The 20,214-nt window shown below is 51.4% G+C and overlaps 1 protein-coding gene across 7 annotated transcripts in view; it reads left to right on the top strand.

The window, feature by feature from the left end:
* Positions 1 to 3,471: 3,471 nt before the first annotated feature.
* The window catches only part of EXOC6B (exocyst complex component 6B), a 325,177-nt gene continuing 308,434 nt past the window's right edge, over positions 3,472 to 20,214 (top strand). For all 7 annotated transcript variants that reach the window (XR_009725215.1, XR_009725216.1, XM_061351946.1 and 4 more), the window contains exon 1: positions 3,472 to 3,680. Coding sequence is in view for 5 of the 7 variants with exons in the window: in XM_061351946.1 (XP_061207930.1) it covers positions 3,568 to 3,680 (113 nt within the window). In the remaining 2 variants the exon portion in view is untranslated. The remainder of the gene's footprint in view (positions 3,681 to 20,214) is intronic.

Raw genomic sequence — 20,214 nt, 5'->3', positions numbered from 1 at the left:
ACATCAGCCTCAGCATGACCCTGTGGCAAACGGCTAATGGTACCCGCGATGGCACCAACACAGTGTTGAGGAGGAGCAGATGGATCATGCTCTCTTTGTGTTTGTGACAAGAGCCACTGCTCCGGCCACTTCTGGCACCCACAGGTTAAGGGAAATCTTGAAATATGTCGACTTTTGCTCCCCAAAAAGTTTAAATGAGGAAATTACTGTAAAATGTGCCTTTGAGTGAAAGGCTGCAAGAGCTCAATGTGTTCATCCGGTCAAAGAAGAGATTGGGTGATCCCAAACCTCAGGACTAGATGTGAACACCAAAGACTTGATAACAGACTAAACTCTACCAGGCAAGGGTAAAAAGAGATCTATGGTTGGAACCAGGTGATCTTTAATGTCCTTTCCAACCCAAACCATTCTATGATCTGTGATTCATTCTGTCATTAAACCCATTATGGATTGGTACCAGCCACTCACTCTTTGAACACTGTTGTTTAACCCTGTTTTCAAAGCTCAGTAAAACCCACACAGTAGTTACTACCTACTCCAGGGACATTGGCTCAGTCCCCAACAGCACAAACTCTAACTTGAACAAAACCATCATCTTCTTAGCTGCTAACAGTGGTAGATGGTGGTACCTATAGGTTTTACACCGGAGCTGGGTATGTAGCACACACCAACCAGTGCATCCTGTATTCCCATAGCCATAGGTAGCTCATCTCAACGGTCTGAGGTACACAACATGTTTAAATCACTCCTTCCATCAGTTGGCAAAGGCAGGCACAAATGTGCAGTGCTTCCCCCCGATACAGCTCCGGCCCCATCCAGTCAAAGGCAGCATCAGGCTGCGGGGCTCAGAAAGCACCCGGCTCCTTTATCCCCTTTCCTTCCACCACTGATGTGTCTCTTTGCTTCTCGGTCCTCGGAAAGCTTCTACCACATCTCCATGGTGACTGCAGTGTCAACGCATCCAAAGTGACATCCGTCTGGTCTCGCACGGCACCGTGCTTGGCAACCGTAGGCTGATGTGCAAGAGCTGCTGAACTACACGTGAACCACTGAGGCTCCCACCAGGCTCTCCTTGCCCCTCCTGTGTTGTTCCAGTCGTGGTGCATTCGGGATGTTCTTTTATCCCCTTCCCATTTAAATTAGCATTGATACAGGGGTATTCAGGCCAGCAGCGTTCAGCCTTAGTGAGAGAAGCCAGAGGTCCTCATACAATAAGCGTAGTTTATTTATATCTCTGAAGATAAAACAAAGGCAAACCCTCAGTGGCCTGCATAGCCTGCCCTTGGTCCTGCTTTTCATCCCCACTGTGCCCCTGGCAGAGCATGGAATTCCTGCCCAAGGACGGCTCCGCTGCACCTGATAACGTGTGCCTGGGAATGGGATGCTTGCAACACAGTCATCACAGTAACAAAGAGCTGCTTCCAAAGGAGGGAGCTGCAGCGTTAAACCTTGAGGAGACCTTGACACCCACGGGGGTTTCTGGGGGCTCCTGGTGTTTTCCGGGGGAAGCTCTGCTGTGCCCTTGGCTGAAGATGCCTCTTGGGTCATGCAGCTTTTGGATGGGACACTGTAGCTCAGGAGCTGCTGGGATGTTTTAGGATCAAGCTGGAAGGGGTTTGGTGTCAGTGCGGAGCTTTCTTTGGGAGCACAGTCAATGGCAGCTTTTCAGGGGGGTGACATCCTTTATGGAGCTGAGGGACAGGATGGGGCAGGGGGAGCTGAGCTTCATCCCTCACAAGATAAGGGAACGCCTCTGCTCGGGGCTGTGATCCCTCAAGGGGGGTGTTGCTGCCGTGGGGCTGTGTCCCTTCATGGGGCACATGAAGTCCTTGCGCCGGGGCTGCATCTCCCTAAAGGGGACACAGGGATGCTACCATAGGGCTGTGCCCCAGAGGGAGGTGTCACGGACAAGGGGGCATCCCCCCTCCTGGCGGGTGTCACTGCCTTGGAGGCTGAGTCTCCCCATGGTCGGTTTCATGTGCCTGTTCATAAGGGAGGATGCAGGATCCGGTCATGGGGCTGTGCCCCTTCACAGGGGAGAACGCAGGATCCGGCCATGGGGCTGTGCCCCTTCATAGGGGAGGATGCAGGATCCGGCCATGGGGCTGTGCCCCTTCATAGGGGAGGATGCAGGATCCGGCCGTGGGGCTGTGCCCCTTCATAGGGGAGGATGCAGGATCCGGCCATGGGGCTGTGCCCCTTCATAGGGGAGAACGCAGGATCCGGCCATGGGGCTGTGCCACTTCATAGGGGAGGACGCAGGATCCAGCCATGGGTCTGTGCCCCTTCATAGGGGAGGATGCAGGATCCGGCCATGGGGCTGTGCCCCTTCATAGGGGAGGACACAGGATCCGGCCATGGGGCTGTGCCCCTTCATAGGGGAGGACACAGGATCTGGCCATGGGGCTGTGCCCCTTCATAGGGGAGGATGCAGGATCCGGCCATGAGGCTGTGCCCCTTCATAGGGGAGGATGCAGGATCTGGCCATGGGGCTGTGCCACTTCATAGGGGAGGACGCAGGATCCGGCCATGCGGCTGTGCCCCTTCATAGGGGAGGATGCACGATCCGGTCATGGGGCTGTGCCCCTTCATAGGGGAGGACGCAGTATCTGACCATGGGGCTGTGCCCCTTCATAGGGGAGGACGCAGGATCCAGCCATGGGTCTGTGCCCTTTCATAGGGGAGGACGCAGGATCCGGCCGTGGGGCTGTGCCCCTTCATAGGGGAGAACGCAGGATCCAGCCATGGGTCTGTGCCCCTTCATAGGGGAGAACGCAGGATCCGGCCATGGGGCTGTGCCCCTTCATAGGGGAGGACGCAGGATCCGGCCATGGGGCTGTGCCCCTTCGGGAGGGATGCTGAAGCGTGATGGCTGCATCTCCTCGCGGTGGATGTCATGGCCATGGCGCTCTGTCCCTTTACGGGACACATGCGGATCCTGCCCCAGGGCTGTGCCCGCTCGGAGGGGATGCTGCAGCCACGGGGCTGTGCCCGCTCAGAGGGGATGCTGCAGCCACGGGGCTGTGCCCGCTCGGAGGGGATGCTGCAGCCACGGGGCTGCGTCCTCTCAGAGGGGATGCTGCTGCCACCGTGCCTGCGTCTCCCCATGCTGCGTGGCACGGCCACGGCTCTGCGCCCCTCAATGGGAGAAGGACACAGAGGTCCCTGCCATGGGGCTGTGTCTCCCCGTGATGGGTGCCACGGGCTGTGCCCCTCATGGGTCACGCACGGCTCCGGCCAAGGGGCCGTGCCCCCGGGGGGTTGCCAGCAGCCGCTTCCCCGCCTCGCTCCTCCCCGCGGGCAGCGCCCGCTCCGCTCCGGCCCCTCCGCCTGCCCGGAGCCGCTGACACCGCCCCGGGCGGCCGCTCCCGCCCCTCGGTGCCGGCTCTGGCAGCGCCGGCGCAGGCCGCGGCCCCCCCTCCCCGGCCCGCACTACATTTCCCGGCGTGCCCGGCGCGCACGGAGCCGAGCGGAGCGGAGCAGCGCGGGCGGCCCCGGCGCTGGTGCTGCCGCTGCCCGGGGCGGGAGGGAGGGGGCAGGTGTGGCCGGCCCGGCGGGCGCAGCCCCATGGAGCGGGGGAAGATGGCGGAGCTGGAGAGCCTGGAGACGGCGGCGGAGCACGAGCGGATCCTGCGGGAGATCGAGAGCACCGACACGGCCTGCATCGGCCCCACGCTCAGGTGCGGGCTCGGGCAGGGCTCTCTGCCGCTCCTCCGCAGGAGCACGGGGGGGAATGAGGGCGGTTTAATGGCTGTATCCAACACCCGTCCCTGCGGAGCGCCCGCAGCCCCCGGCCCGCCCCGGCCGGCGCCCGGCGGCTGGAAGCTGCCGCCCTTGGCCTGGGTCGCTGCGGGGCCGGTTCGCGGTGCCCCTCGGTGCTGGTGCAGGAGGGGAAGGAGGGCGTTTTCCAGCCCATAACGCTTAATCTGGCGCCGTTATCGCTGCAGCCCGTCAGTTTCTTGTCAGTCTCGCAAATACCGTGGTTAATTGTGAAGCTGCGGGTATGGGGACAGTTATCATCCTGACGTTGATATGAGTTAATGCCTCTGTTTGCTTAATGGAGCCTTTGTTCTCCTATTGAGCATCTATTTCCCAGTGGTTCTTGCAGTATCCTTCAGCCGGGAGAACCGGCTGCTTCACCCGTGTGAAGTGCCGAGCTCCTGCCCCAGGGTGCAGAGGGATGGATGGAGCTGCTGCCCGGGAGCGCTGCCCCTTCCCTTTGCCTTCGGCTCTTTTCAGCGTGCCTGGGTCTGGTGTCTCAGCCTTCTTAGGTGTTTCTTTGTGATGCTGGTTAGGGTTTTGCTGCACACATCCACTTCAGGATGGCTTTCCTGCTGCTTCTGTGGTAATCGGGCTGTGTAAGTGAAGCCAGTGCCTCATGAGCAATCACCTCATTTCTCATCAAATGAGTTGTTTTAGGTAAGTTATGCACAGCTATCTACAAGTATTGCTCATGCTTGAGCAACCTGCTCCAGTGGAAGGTGGCCCTGCCTGTGGCAGGGCTTGGAACGGGATGAGCTTTGAGGTCCCTTCCAACCCAAACCATTCTGTGCTTCTGATACTGTGATCTAAGATGTGGTCCTGCTAGCCAGACTCTGTAGTGTTGGCTCCTGCCTGTACAGTGATGCTACATAATGACTTTGGCAAACGGAGACACCTCATCCCTCCTTCCCCCTCTTTAAAGTAAAGCAGAAGTTCTCCAAAGAGCTTTACATCAAAACCAGTGTGTGTTACTCTGAGTACTGAGCACGTGTGTGTGTGTTATCCTCTGGAAGGTTGCTGATAGAAATGGGTTGAGGTTATTTACAGCTCATGGTAGCTAAATTTATTGGGCTGTGAGTGGGGAAAGGTGGATTTGTGGTCCTTGGCTTCAGAATCTAAATACCTGCATTACTGCAAGCTTAAAACCTGGTGCTAAGCTTTGTCACTCAGTCCTTTGGCAGTGCTGTTGCTTTCGCCTTCCTCTCTCAGCTGCTCTGCATCAGCCTAGGAGCTGCTCGACTGGAAATCTCAGTACCAGGTGGGATTGTTTCCCTATAAACAGCCTTGGAGAGCTCCCTTCCCACCCCATCTGCTGCAGCCCTTTGGCTTCTTTTCAGTAACCAAGTTTTACAAAGTCATGGTTTGAAATGAGTCGCATGGCTTTAAAAAGCTGTTTGACTCACACTGATACTGCAGTGGAAGGGAAAGCTTTTCGTGTGTGGAACAACGGGGCACTGGATTTATCTTGCTATAGGTTGCCCATTTGTTTAGGTTTCCTGACTTCTTGCAGTTTTCTTTCTGGAGTTCTCCCATGAAAGCTTTAAAGGTAAATTGTATGAGAATGGGATTTATTAAAACTGAAACAACTGGTTCCAATGTCTGGGAACTGCCAGGATGAAGAGTGTGGGTGGTGTTTTTTCCATTTCACAGAACCGAGTGCAGTTGATCTTGTTCCTTAGTATTAAGGTTAAATGGGGAGCTTGGCTTAATGTCTGTCTGCATACCCACCTTAATAACAGTTTGAGACGGAGAAAGGATTGTGCTTGGCTGTCAGTGAGTGGTACTTCATCAGGAGTGTTATTATTGATATAGGCATAAGCAATACCTGCTCCAAGCGCTTTCAGAGTGGAAACTAGCCCAGCTCAGGGGAAACACGATGTGCTGGAAAAGAGGATGAAGGAAACTTCATAAAAGGGTGACTCACTTGTTATAGCATCATGGAAGGAGTGTGTCTCCAGGAGCCAGGGGCTGGCTTCCCTTCGAGGAGCAGCAGTCCCAAAGCGTGGCTCACAAACAGGCAGGGCTGTGGGCCCCTGCTGCCAGCCTGGGTTTGTTCACAGAATCACACTTTTATCAGTTCCTGATTGCAGAGGGAGATATTCCAGCTCCGTGGTGTCCTGGTGCAGTGCTCAAGGCTGGCTTAGCTCTGAGAAGCTGTGGCTGCACCATCCCTGGCAGTGTTCAAGGCCAGGTTGGATGGGGCTTGCAGCAAGCTGCTCTAGTGGAAGGTGTCCCTGCCTGTGGCATGGGTTGGAGCTGGATCCCTTCCAACCTGAACCAGTCTGGGGTTCTATGAATTGCTATTATCAGAGGGCGATGGAGGGGTTAAGATGTTAAATTTAAGGTCCAGCTCATTCATCTGTCTGGGTGGGTTTGTGTTCCACCCATCAGGGAGAGCGTTTTCTGCTAGACAAATAGCAAGTGTAGTAATTCTTGCCCTGGGGCAGGGGAAGGCTGAGATGCCTTCTTCAAGTCCCGATTTTTCTGCTCTGTTCTTGCTGTGATTCTGGGAGTCAGCGGCTGGGACTCCATTGTGCTGGGTGCTGGACAGATGTGGGATGAAGCCTGGCCCTCATGGAAAGGAATTTCACCCTAAATATAAAATAGGAGATGAGGGTGTGTGAGGAAGTGTTGCAACAGCCTCTGTCGGTGTGATGAGCTGTGCTGGGCTCATGTCCTGCTATGCTCGTGGCTCTGAGGCCAGCCCAGTCTCTTATTTTCTCTGTTATATCTACCAGGGAATGTCACCGTGTTTGAAGGACACTGAGCAAGTTAAGTGAGTCTTTGTGGGGATCCCCTTGAGTCCGCGATGCTCCTGGAGTCAAAATAATCCACTTCAGGATGTCTTTCCTGCTATTCAGCCTCTCCTAATTATATCCATTGCTCCGAATTCCACTTCCTTCTGCTGTTCTAATTCCTCTTTTTCCTCTTGTGTTACGCTGCTTGGTTTTGCAGAGTATTTTTGGCTCTCCTCTCTGTATCTAGGCTTCTAAGAATCACTTAATTCTGCAGGATCAGATAACGTCCTAGGGGAAGAGAAAACCTCTTTCTTGCTCAAAACCACCTCCTGGCTGAGCTGTGACACCCGAGTGCACTGGTTTTTACTGCCCCTGATTGACTGATCCAGTTTTGCTGTTTGAGGAACTTTCTGCCCACTTCAACTCCTCTTTAGTGATGGGAAGCGATGGCCACTGTGAGGATGGATGGGTTAGAAACCACGGAAGATGCATTCATCCTCTGCGGTCTCTAATCAAGGTTACTCTTGGAGATAAGGGTGATCCCTCACCCAGCATTTGCTGAGCACTGAAACACATGAGTATATATCACTTTGGCTATGTAGCGATTGCTTTATTGCCTTTCTGAGGCTGTTTTTCTTCTCTGATTTGCTTTTCTCCCTTTAACTTCTTCCATAGCTCTTTGTATAGAATATCCCATGTTTTGTGCCCTACTGGGTTACCAATGATTGACTCCAAGTGGCACAGAATAAAGGAGAAGCAGTGAGGTTATCTTGTGTGAAACCCCATAAATGTGGGCTGTATAACTACAGCTGCTTCTCCCTGTGCTCAGCCTGTCATCTAAGGATGAATCTGTGTGATTACCCGAGTTGCTGTTCATTTAGAAGCAGTTCTTGGTTTTGGTTGGGGATGTTTTGCTGGCCTTTCCCATGCAGCATCCTTTAATACCGGGTGACTTCTCACCGTTAAAATACCAGCTTCTATTTTCAAGTCACTTAGTAATCCTGCTTTGGTTTTACAGCTCGAGCTCTGCAAGCCTGTCGCTCTTGAAAACCCTCTTCCTGCTCTCAAGCTGCATTTGCAGCCTTTTGAAGTCACTGAAGGGCTTTTAAGCAGCATTTGATAAGCTAAAAACTGTAACTCCATCAGTCTGGCCACGCAGATGTAGTTACAGTATTCCTGTGTCTCCTCCCCACTCCAGCAGCAGATACAATTACGCCGATACTGGAGTAGTCTCCTGCTGCACGCTGAGATTGAAGCTCTCATTCCCTCAGTGCTTTAACAGGAATTACTGCTTAATGCAGAGTTGTTTTCTCGGGAGCCCTGCATCGTGCTCCTCGTCGCTGCATCTCTACCTTCATGCCTGGCTCTCCTGTGGTGCGAGTTGCTGGGGAGCATCAAGGTTTCCAAGTGGTTGTTCTCTGTGGCTGCGTGATTTCATGGTGGTTGCCCTGCCAGCGTTTGTGTCATCTGCACATTGTACCATCAGGCTTGTTGGTTTTCCCTTCTCTTCCTTTGATATATATCTGCTTTCTGGATTGTTCCTTAGTCACAGCCAGTTACACTGGGAATTACCTGCGCCCCTTTAGAAATGTGGTATCTCAGCAATTAATCGCCCTGTGCTTTTATATGCTGTTATATATTTAATAGGAGTTTAATATCTTCTAATGATGTGTGTTCAGAGAGATTACACTGTTGTTTGACCCAAGAATGAAATTTAAGCACATTTAATGGGGTAGCATTTCTACTAAGCAGCTCTTGACTGAGATTACAGCAGGACTTGTAATTAAGCTCTGTTCCCTAAATCCTTTATCAACTCTTCCATGACTCTGTCTGGGATTAGTGTTGCTCTGGGTGACCTGGTACCCTTTACTGGCACTGTGTCGTGTTTACCCCCATGATGTGCCCCATGCCCAGGTTCATCTTAGGCAGTGGAGCTAGAGGTCCTCAACTGCCTTTAGTTGTTTTTAAGGATTCCTGGTCTTCTGGCTTAAATGCTTGCCAAGCACTGTTTTCATTTGGGACTAATGGGTATAAGCAAGCTCATTTCCCACAGGGGCATCACCTTAGGTCCTTCTTGGTACCTGTAGGCTCTGGCTGAAGAGATGAGGTTGGCTGATGGGAATGACATTGAGAGACCTGAGCTTGGATGTGTGGGAGCCAGAGGTGTCCTTGCTGCAGCCCAGCTTGCTGATACCATTGGGTGCTGCCTTAATGCTCAGGTTGAGCCAGAGCAGTGCAAATAGCAGCAGCTTGTCTGAGATCCTGGCTCCTGAACTGGTACTGATGACCTGGAAGGGGATGTTCTCTGCTTTCTTTTCTTCTATAGCTTCAAATGGAGCTGAGCTAAAACTGTTACAGCCCTGTTCCTGTGTCCTTCAGGTTTCTGGTGCTGAACAGGGAAAACAGGCTTTGCTTTTAGACATTTTAGTCATCTAGACTTATGGATGAGGTCCAGCAAGCGCTGGGGCTCTTGTTTAGCCCCTCTGAGCTCCCCAGTGTCTCCTAGGCTGAAAGCTGTGGCATTGGTGCAAGCCCTCCTGGCAGGAAAACAGATCTGGATGGAAAAATAAGCCAGCTAGAGAATGTTGTGCTCTAATACAGCTGTTTCAATGTGTTTTGCTGTGTGGTGGCACAATTACTGTTTCCATCCCAGAGGAGAGGTTGTGTGGGGATGGGAATGAGGCATTCAGTGGTGGCAGAAGTTAAGATTGGATCTTGCTGGGTTTATAAAGGCTCAATGAGTTTGTCCAAGCAGGCACTAACCTGCTGTGTGCTTCCTGGTCCATAGTGACGGGCACTGATATGGGCTTGGCCAGGCTGCCTGCAGTGACATGCACATTGCTGCTCATGGTTGGGGCTATGGGGTGTGTTTTGCTGGGCCAGAATTGGCTTAAGCAGTTTCCCATCTTCCATTTGCTCTTCCCAAGCGTTGGGGTGGCACAGCATTCATGTGGGTGCTTTAACACATCCCTCCCCTTTCCCACCTGGTTTGAGTTATGTTTTTCCACTGGATCAGCTTACCCCAGCTTCATCCTGGGCTCATTTTGTGGCTTCCCAGTGTCTAGACTGGCACAAGGGATTTGGTGGCAGGATACTGGGTCTGGGGGCCAGCTGTGCTATTAGGCACCTAATGTCCTTGAACTTGGATGTGGCCTTCTGCCATGAGCTGCCTGCAGTTCCTTCACCTGGTAGAAGACTGTTTTACTGGGCTGGGGAGTATAACTGGTTTATGGTGGGTTGGATGAGCATGGAAACCATGACCCAGTAAGGAGCGCAGCGGTTTGAGCCGTCTGGGTTGGGTGTGAAGGATGAAGCCTGTCCAAGCTGGTCCTAATCTCTGTTCCAGTGGGTGAGATGAGGATACTGGTCTGTGTTACAGATGTGAAGCGAGGAGTAATGACAGGCATCTGGCTTCAGATATTCCCTATTTGTGTTTTGGAGTGGAGGAATGAAGAAGGCACAGTGTCCTCATCACCCTAGGGACTGCCTTTACTGCTGTGATTGCGGTGGTTTGTCCTTCAGCTGAGCCTGCCTTGGGTGAGGAGAGGGGAAGGAGACCCTGAATGGGCTTTGGGATGAAGTGAGCCTTCTGTTATACATGCTGGGCTGGTTAAGAAGTGCCTCCCCAAGGTCTTAGGCACAATAAGAGCTGAAGAGCATCTGAAAATCACACACAGGATCTGCAAATCCCCTGAGGCTGGGTATGGCGAGAACCTCATGTAACAGAGCTGAAACCATGCTGAGCTCTTCCGACTTCTCACCCTTCAGCCATGCCATGCATCACCTTGGCTCCACGAGTCCCATCTCTTCAAGCCCCATCCCTCGCTTTACATATGGCAATTAGTGTGAAATGCCAATTGCCAGCAAAGCAACACGGTGAAGTATAGCACAGAGTGTCTAGACACCAACTGTTGGCCACAGAGCTTGCTCAGGAAGCTGCTTGTAACAACTGTGAACTGTCTGCTCATAAAAGCCTCGCAGGATCCTTTGAAGCATCTTTCAGCCCATTCTCCTGCCACCCAGACAGGGAAATCTCCTGAAGATGAGCCTGGGTCTCTGTTTATATGTACATAATTAAGTGGCTTTTAAAAGCCAGTTCATCGCAGCACTGCTTGAATTGGATTAACATTCCCTTCTGGTTGGGCTGATGCTGCTCAGCTCCAGGTTTGCTGCTGGGGAGGAAGAAGTATCAGCAGCTCCTGGGAAATAATCAGGTATTGGTGTTAATGGTGTGTCAGGAGATGGACTGGTCTGGTTTCATGTGTGGAGCATCAGGGATCTCTGCCTGAAGGTATGATTTGCTGAACGAGCTCAGCTTTATGGATGCTTTCTTGTCTGCAGCACCTCAGCACTGCAAACAGCTTTGAGGTGGTGAGTCCTTATCCTTGATATAAGCCTTCTTATTTCAGTCTGCACCTGAAGGGAGCAGCTTGCAAGACTGTACTGCTCAATTATTTATACCTCGGATGTGCTTGGTCTTTCCTTTCTGGAATTGAATGAATCACTGCGAAAGGACAGATGATCAAATGCCTCTTCCTGTTCTGTGGGATGTGGTCTCGTGTCTGGGCTCTCAGCAGCTCCCTGAATTTATATTCCTGCTTATCCTCCGGGCACCTCGTCTGCGGTAGCATTGAGGTAGTGAGCAAAAATGGGAGGTTTCCCTTGAATTTTAGGGAAAGGCTGCTCAGTTCCTCAGTCCTGGTGTCCTATGGAGTGGTCACTCTGTATGAGTGAGCAGTATTTCATGTCGAGCTGCAGCTGAGCTCATCTTTAGAGCTCTTCTCTGCCCTGTCTGTGATGGGTTGGAGAAGAGTAGCATCTCGGGAGTTTGGTTGATGACCCCTTTGTAGGCAGAGTCCTGTGGCATTGGAGTCCTTTTGGTCCTGCTCTTTCTGATTCTGCTTTTAGTGGTTTAAAGGGTTTTTTTGTCCTTTTTCTGAAAAGGAATTAAAAATGGTTTAGTCATGGCTATGGAAGTGCAGTAACACTGCTTGACTCTTCTTCCCAAAGGAGAGCAAACGCAACCTTTGAAAAGGGCCTGAAAGGACTGGGATTGCTTAACCCAGAGAGGACAAGATGGGCACACAATTCATCTTCATGTGAAGAATAGCCTGTTGAGAAGATGAAGAAAAGTTCTTCTTTCATGGCTCTGTGCAGGCTGGGATGTGGGCTACAATTGCAGCAGCAGGGATTCAGGATAGATGTGAGGAAGTGCTTTCCATCTAATAGCTGAGGAAATCATGGAAGTGTTTGTACTGGTCACATCAAAAGCTTCTCTTCTTCATTGTCCCATCTCTGACAGTAGCAAGGAGTGGGTGCTTAGTAATTGAGATAGAGCGCAAACAGAGACTGGAAGCACTTTGGAGACTTTCAGCACAGTTTATAGAGCTCTATTCAAGAGCTTCCCCTGGATCTTTTCTCCATGACTGTCCTGTCAACGTTTTGCTGTGCTTTCACATTTTACAGTGATGAGTTCTGCTGTTTAAGAGCCCCTTGTGTATTCCTTTAGGGTTTTAAACTGGTTTCCTTTGTTAGGAGAAGGTCTGGGCTGTCACAAAGGATTACAAGAAATGGTTAAGTCCTGTTTTTTTCTTGCCTTCCAAGCGGAAGGTTCTTAATCAATTCATTCCTTTCTCCTGGTAAAGCTCTTTTGAATTGCTTATTATCCCTGTTGCTTTTCTTGGTATCTTTTCTCATGCAACTATCACCTTTCTGATGCTGCTGGAAAGATCAGAGCTGCGCATGGTGATTGAGATGCAGATTCACATCTTGAGGTGGGTGATGTTCTAGTTCTCTGCTTTGCTTTCTCTCCCTTTTCTTGCAGCCTCTGGTCTGAGCCAGCACTTTGGACCCTATAGCCACAATACTGCTGGTGTTTCTTCTTTGGTGGTGGTAGTTAATCTGGAGCCCTTTGGTGTGTTGTAAAGGGCTTGTCCCTTGTTCCTCCCCTTGGAGTGTCCTGCTTCGCACTGCTGACACTGGGCTTTGTCATTTTGTCACCTGATACGTGGTGTTGTGAGATCCTTTGCAGCGTTTTGCTTTGGAGTTAAGCCAAGTACATAGTTCTGTGTCCTCTGCAGAGTGTCATCGTGATGTTCAGCCCCTTCTGCAAGCACTGTGAAACATGCTGTCTATTTCTCCCTTTGAATTTTAATGGTGCTGTTAACATTTGAGTGTCTTAGGCTGACCACATCCCCCTTGTTACCAAGCGTGACTCCTTCAAAGCATGCTAGTGAATCAGGAGTGTGAACACCACCCAAGGAAGCTGTCTCCTTTGCTGTGTTGTGTTTTACATGTTAGCTGACTGTTTCATAAGAAGGACTTCTGCTTTGCCCAGTCACGGTCAGTGCCCTGTAGCTTGAAGGATTCTTCATGTGCTGCAGAAGCCTGTAGGGCCAGGCCAAGGGGAATGGCTTGAACCTGTCCGAGGGGAGACTGAGCTGAGCTCTTAGGCAGAAGTTCTTCCCTGTGATGGTGCTGAGGCGCTGGCACAGGGTGCCCAGAGAAGTTGTGGCTGCCCCATCCCTGGCAGTGCTCAAGGCCAGGTTGGACACAGGGGCTTGGAGCAAGCTGCTCCAGTGGAAGGGGTCCCTGCCTGTGGCAGGGGTTGGATCTGGATGGGATTTAAGGTCCCTTCCAACCCAAACCATTGCACGCTTCTGTGGTACCCATCATCAACTCGGATGGTAGTTTTGGTGGGTCAGTATCTCTGTGCTCCTGCTGGAACTCCTCTTTTTCCACTTCTGCAGATTAACTGCCTCACGTGTGTGGCACTCATGGCATTCCTTGTCAGCGTGTCCAAGCTTCTGGGTGAGTTTGTCCCACTCTCACTGGGATTGAGGAGCCACAGGACTGGCTCCTATTGCGAGCGTGCTGCCACCAGTGTGGCTCCTTCAGCCTGGCTTTGTCTGCTCTCCATCGGCCCTTGTGCAGTCAGCCGGCTGTGGGCTGGGTTAGCTCTAGTGCAGGACGCTGTCCTTGTTCTGCCTCCAGCACCATAGGTTAAGTGCTGTAGTTTCATGTAATAGCTGAAAATAGGAGTCAAGGCTTCTTGATTTCCTGTGGCCACACCTTGGGCAGTAACATCCTCAGACACAATCTCTAGATGCAGTTTTGGGCCATTGTAAGGAATTGTTTCTTGGTAATACCCAGTCTGTTTTCCAGATGCCCTCTGTCCTGTACAGGTGTGGATGCGCAGTGTGCCTGTCTGCTGGAATTCCTCTCTTTGCTTCCAAATCCGTTCTGGGTTTGTGTATAGATAATTCTGTCTCCTGCTGCTTTTGCTTTAGGACTGATGGTTTGCTTGGCCGGGACACACACACTGGTTTGTGCTCTTTCAGTCACTTACACATGAAGGAGCTGAGTAACATTAGCTGGGGGAGAGCATCAGGAACAGATCCTGCTGCTTCTCAGCCATAGCTCTTAGGAAAGCTCAGGATGAAGCTAGTCCCAGTCCTGCTTTTTGGGGTGGACTGATGCCTTTGGGATATTAAACTTCAGGCAACAGTTATTGAAAGGTCCAGACCTGCAAAGGTGAACGTTTTCTTCCCTACATCTCTGTGGCACTTTAGGCTCTTGTCTAGCACCCTGTTACCTGACAGTATTTAACAGCTTGCTTCTGGCCAGAGCATCCAGTGGGTTGTGAACGTGTTGGTGTCACTGAGCACATGAGCTAAGGGGAGAGGCCTTAAGGGCGACCTGACCTGTCTGCTCCGTTCCTGGTGTCATAGCAGGGCTGTCAGAGCTGATTCCACTCTGGGTTGCCCGCTCTGGGTGTGGTGTCATGTCCTACACAATAGATAGTGCTGCGAGCACACGTGTCCTTGCATGCCCTGGCTGGGGGAGGAAGAAGCTTGAGGATGTGCCCTTGGGTGTATGAATAGATGAGGATTTAGCTCAATGGTGCGTGATGAGCTTGAGAGTCTCAGACTCATCAGTGCTGTGCCGGTGAAAGGAAGTGTTTCTTGTGAAAACCCAGAACTGACTGTAAGTCTCATCAGACTGCTTTGCATTGGAAGGGCCTTAAAGCTCCTGCAGCTCCTCCTGCCACGGGCAGGGACCCCTTCCACTGGAGCAGGTTGGTGTGCAGGGGACCAGCGCTCCCTCAGGTGTCCCTGTGGTTGCTGCTGTGCTCCATTCTTGATGCCAGCAAGGCGAGGATGCTGGCAGAGCTGCAGTGACCTCCTCTGCACCGCTCCCCCTGCACCAGCCCGCTCATGATTCATGTGCGTCCCAGAGGAGATTCAGTTTTCCATCTCAGCACTGAAGTTGTTCTTTGCCTCCCTTTCTGTGACAAATCAAGCTCAAACACATCTCCCAAACTGCGAGCTCACTGCTGTCCCCCTGTGCAGAGCCATCGCTGGGTGTTGGGGCTCAGGATGCTGACACAGCAGAGCAGGGTGTGTGGCTCTGACTGCAGCTTAACTGTGGACTTGCTTGGAGTCTGAGGCTCACAAGAGTGAGCAAACAAAATCTCCTCCTTAAAATCCGTCAGAGACATTAAAAGCTTTGCCAGGGCTTTCATAAAAGGCTCACTGGGAAGCCAAGCTTCTTGGGTTCTTGTTTCCCCTCTGTGGCCGTCCAAGAGGAACAGAAAGGGAAAAGATGAGTGTGAGGAGTGTGTTTTTCCTCTCTGCTGAGTAATGAAGAGCTCAAAAGTAAGGTAAATTGCTGGAAGGGCACCTGTAGGAAAGCTGGAGAGGGGCTTGGGACAAGGGCCTGGAGGGCCAGGCCAAGGGGAATGGCTTGAACCTGCCCGAGGGGAGACTGAGCTGAGCTCTTAGGCAGAAGCTCTTCCCTGTGAGGGTGCTGAGGCGCTGGCACAGGGTGCCCAGAGAAGCTGTGGCTGCCCCATCCCTGGCAGTGCTCAAGGCCAGGTTGGACACAGGGGCTTGGAGCAAGCTGCTCCAGTGGAAGGGGTCCCTGCCCGTGGCAGGGGTTGGAACTGGATGGGATTTAAGGTCCCTTCCAACACAAACCAGGCTGGGATGCTATGAAAGAAAGCAATGGAGGCTGAAGCCGCACAGTGATGGTCACCTTTGTGATTCCTCCTCTGAACTGGTAGCACAACATTGTGGTGATGGTAGGATATTTGTTTTCCTCTTGCCCTGCAAGCTGTATTTTCTTGGCCCTAATAGATGGGGTCGTTTCTATTCTGGACCAGACAAGCTGGGAATGGGAGTTTTCCAATTTGTCCTGTCCTTGTGGGCTTTGCTGCAGCTTTGGGTTTACCTCACAGTCCCTGGGAGTCTGTGGAGCACCTTCCAGTGACCAGAAACGAACGCTGCAGTGATGGAGACCCTGAGCAGTGCAGTCAATGAGCCAGGGTAAAAATGAAGTGATAAATAACTGATGTAAATGCCTTGTTTCTGGTAAGCTGAAGCAGGTTTGGGGCCATGCAGTGCTAACAGGTATATGGCTTCTCTGTGTCATAGGTTCACAGGCTGGTTTGGGTTGGAAGGGACCTTAGAGCTCCTCCAGTTCCAACCCCCTGTTACGAGCAGGGACACCTTCCACTAGAGCAGCTTGCTCCAAGCAAAACCACCATGTATTAGATCAACTTCTTTCTATATACTCCTATATTGGTCCCGTTGTTTGCTGCTTAGTTCGGAAGCAGCAGCTCAAAAGGAACATCTTTTGTTGGTACCATGCCATGAATTGTTGCGTGCCAGATGAGCTGAACTGCGCTTTATTTGGGGAAGAGCTCTAAAATAGGTGCTGGAAGGGAACTCGAGGGCTGACACATCCACTGATGGCAGTAAAACATGTCAGGGGTGTTGGTGCTTTTGCTCAAGCCTCCGATACTATTGTGTGTCTTCAGGGGAGTTAACTCTTTTGCCACAAATAGTTGTAATAGGAAAAACCCCACCAAGTCTTTTATTATCAGCTTATGGCCCTGCTGGCTATTTAGTTGTCTGCACTTTGTCCCTTTGCTTTATCTTCTTATCTTTTAAACTAAATATGTGGAAGTCTGAAGTTAATAACAATATATTCCCTCTTGGGAAGCACAGTCTGCTTTCAGTACTCCCCAGTTCTGTGCAAAATAACCTTGAAATGAAGTGTGTGTTGTTAGTTTCCTTAAGCCCATCTGCCTGTTGGAGATACAGGTGAGGTCACACTCTGGCTTTCTAGCAACTAGATCCCAAGCACTGTGAAATAAGGTATAGGGTTATAAGACATAAGGTTAGATACGAGGCAGAAGCTCTTCCCTATAAGGATGCTGAGGCACAGGGTGCCCAGAGAAGCTGTGGCTGCCCCATCCCTGGCAGTGCTCAAGGCCAGGTTGGATACAGGGGCTTGGAGCAAGCTGCTCCAGTGGAAGGGGTCCCTGCCTGGGGCAGGGGTTGGAGCTGGATGAGCTTTAAGGTCCCTCCCAGCCCAAACCAGTCTGAGATTCTCTGAGGTGCCTGCAGCTGGGATGCGGAGTTGATCTTTGTACTTCAGGCTCAAGTCTTTAGGTTGGGTTTCTTGGCTGGAGCTCTGCAGCTCATCCAGGACAGGGTTTTGGTCATGCAGGTTAAAAGCATAAACCCAGGGGTTTTTATTGCTTAGTTTTGGTGCTGATGCTCAGATTTGGTTTTGCTGCAGAAGTGTAATGTGTAGGATGCTCAGTTAGTCTGAGTTTAATTAATCCTGATTGGGCTGGTTAAGCAGTGCTTTCATTTTCCTTGGAAGCTACAAGTAATAACAAATGACGCTTGAGTTACAAGGGCAAAATATGAGGGGCATGGGTGCTTAAGTGCCTGTTACGGAATCCCAGAGTGGTTTGGGTTGGAAGGGACCTTAAAGCTCCTCCAGCCCCAACCCCTGCCATGGGCAGGGACCCCTTCCACTGGAGCAGCTTGCTCCAAGCCCCTGTGTCCAACCCGGCCTTGAACACTGCCAGGGATGGGGCAGTCACAGGTCTCCCTGATTGTACTAAAAGCCCTCAGTCTTTAAGGTGCAATAATAAACCCATATTTAATTACACACGTGGCTAAAACTGCGATGCAGAGCCTGCAAGTAGTGGCAAGGACAGAAAAATAAATGGAAGCTGGAAATAAAAGCAGGAAGCACGAGCTGGGATTCAACCTGGCGCAACCCCAGCGATGCTTATTTGATGAATCACTTGCCTTTGAGTGTCTGGCAGCATATACACAACTAAAGCTCCTTGTTGAGAGGAGAATACAATCCAAACCAGAGCCCTGATGGGAACAGAGCACTTGAAAGGTGCTGCCAGGGGGGATTCCTTGTAGAGAGCCAGTTGCTTTTGTGTTTGCACCCTCTGTAGCTTGTGATGCACAGTGGGTTTAAGGATGAGGGATGTACCTGCCTCTGTGCTGCAGGGCTTGTCACACTCGGATCTTCAGCTTGCTTTCCATGGGCAGAGAGGAGTGGGGGAGAGGACCTGGGGAGAAGGGAAGTCAATACTGGAAGATGGGATGGGATAGGAGAGCTCCAGAGAGAGGAAACCACCTCTCGAGATTGAGATTGCCTGAACGTCTCATCCGCTCACTGAATGTTGTGATGCTTCTAGCCCTAAAATGTGCTGTTGATTGTCCAATGGTGCTTGCAGGTGTTCCTTGGGAAGATGCTTCATTCGAGCTCTACATCCCAGCTCAGCCTCAGTCAGGGAGGTTGAGGTGCAGGCACTGAGACTGCCTGGCAGGGGGTTTCTCAGCCTTCTAAAGCAGCCAAGCTGCCGAAGCAAGCTGAAGCTGCTGCTCAGACTGAATTGCCCCCAGCTTCGTTTGTTTTATGTGCGTTTGCTCAAGTCCACATGCATAAATTCAAACAAATGTGCTGTGCTGAAAGGCTCTGAGGGAGTTTCTTCACGTCAGAGTGGAATACACTCGACTGAATTACCAGGGAGGAGAGGGGAACGCTGCTTTCTGTGTCTTAGACTAGCAGTAGGTTAAGTTACAGGGGTGGAAGGAGCAGTCCTGCAAAGGCCAGTTCAAAACCCAGGGTGTTTATGTCCTCCTGCATAACCTATGTGACACATAGGAGTGATTTAATAGGTCTTTCCCCATGTCTGAAGCCTGTGACTTGGTCTTGTGGGGGACCATCCCCTTCCACAGGGATGGCAACTGCAGCTCTCTGAATGAATTGACAGATGCAGCAGTCTTACCTCTGCCAGCAGTGTGAGTATCCCTGTTTTCTGATGTATTCCTTGGGAGAACTAGCTTAATCTAGGAAGAGGCATGGGATTGTGAGGTATCTGAAAGCATTTCTTCACCAGTGCCATATGGAGGTATTTTTCTTCAATCCTCTGTGTGAATTTGTGAAGGTTTGACCTTGGCATCCCTGCAGTCTGCTTGGGAAAGAGAAACACAGCCAGGCACTGCCCCATCCCTGGCAGTGTTCAAGGCCAGGTTGGACACAGGGGCTTGGAGCAAGCTGCTCCAGTGGAAGGGGTCCCTGCCTGTGGCAGGGGTTGGAGCTGGAGGAGCTTTAAGGTCCCTTCCAACACAAACCAGGCTGGGATTCTATGACTGTGCTGCTGCCATGAGGGTGAAGACCCAAAGGCTGTCCCAGGGGTGCTGATAACAGAGTTTTCATCAGTCCCTGCTGAAATCACTGGCAATTAGCATGGCCAGTGAGGGGGTTGCGTGGCCTGACCATCTGCGCACTGGAGACTGGAAACCCAAGAAACCCCTTGACAGCACTCTTGCACGTCAGAAATGGGAGCTGGTTCATAACAAAAAAACACTTCTCTCCTGTTTTCTGTTGAGCTGCTGCCCAGGGGTGACTTTTGCCACTAAAACTGATGTTTTTTTCAGTCTTCCTTTTCTCCTTGGCCACTACTTGCAGTGTGTCTGCATGGATGGGATGTTTTGCATCCAGTCCTTCAGCTGATGGTGCGTAGTGTGCAGCATGTTCCTGTTTTCCAGCAGGAACACATTGGCAGTGTTAAAGCTTTAGGGATTTTTCTCTGTGTTTGCTCAGAAAAGGTATAATAAAGGAGCAATTTGTTTATTTTCAGTGCCTGATCAGCCAGGAGTTTTGGGAGAAGCCAGCTCCTGGGTAGGGAGGGATGATCCAAACAGATGAATTCCCATCCAGAAGCTGGAAAATGCCATGAAAACAACAGGGACATGACGTTGGCAGAGATGCAGAGTTAAATGCGCTGTGTTCCGGGTAATTGCATTTTGGAATGGTTTCTCTCAAAGATGGAGTTTTAAATGTAAGTAAGATCTGTGGTCTGCTTGCTCACCATTTGGCAGCAGGGAATGCAGTAGGTGTGCTGCTGGTGCTGGCACGCTGGGCTGTGTGTTCCTTCTGGCAGGGCTGGTTATTATTGCTCTGTTATTTGTGGCTTTCAGGATGCGTCATTTAAATTGAGCAAGGAGAAAATGAAAGGATGAAGAGGTTCTACAGGGGAGATGTCACAGGGATGTTGGTGTGAGGTCGTAGAATCATAATGGCATCCCAGCCTGGTTTGGGTTGGAAGGGACCTTAAATCCCATCCAGCTCCAACCCGTGCCACAGGCAGGGACCCCTTCCACTGGAGCAGCTTGCTCCAAGCCCTGTGTCCAACCTGGCCTTGAGCACTGCCAGGGATGGGGCAGCCACAGCTTCTCTGGGCACCCTGTGCCAGCGCCTCAGCACCCTCACAGGGAAGAGCTTCTGCCTAAGAGCTCAGCTCAGTCTCCCCTCGGGCAGGTTCAAGCCATTCCCCTTGGCCTGTCCCTACAGGCCCTTGTCCCAAGCCCCTCTCCAGCTTTCCTGCAGC

Source organism: Neopsephotus bourkii, unplaced genomic scaffold, assembly GCF_033783945.1.
Source record: "Neopsephotus bourkii isolate Nb327-2 ecotype Australia unplaced genomic scaffold, CSIRO-AGI_Nbou_v1 NB_616, whole genome shotgun sequence".
Taxonomy (NCBI): Eukaryota; Metazoa; Chordata; class Aves; order Psittaciformes; family Psittacidae; genus Neopsephotus; species Neopsephotus bourkii.
Note: the sequence above shows the minus strand (reverse complement) of the source record. Positions and strands in the feature narration are given on the sequence as shown.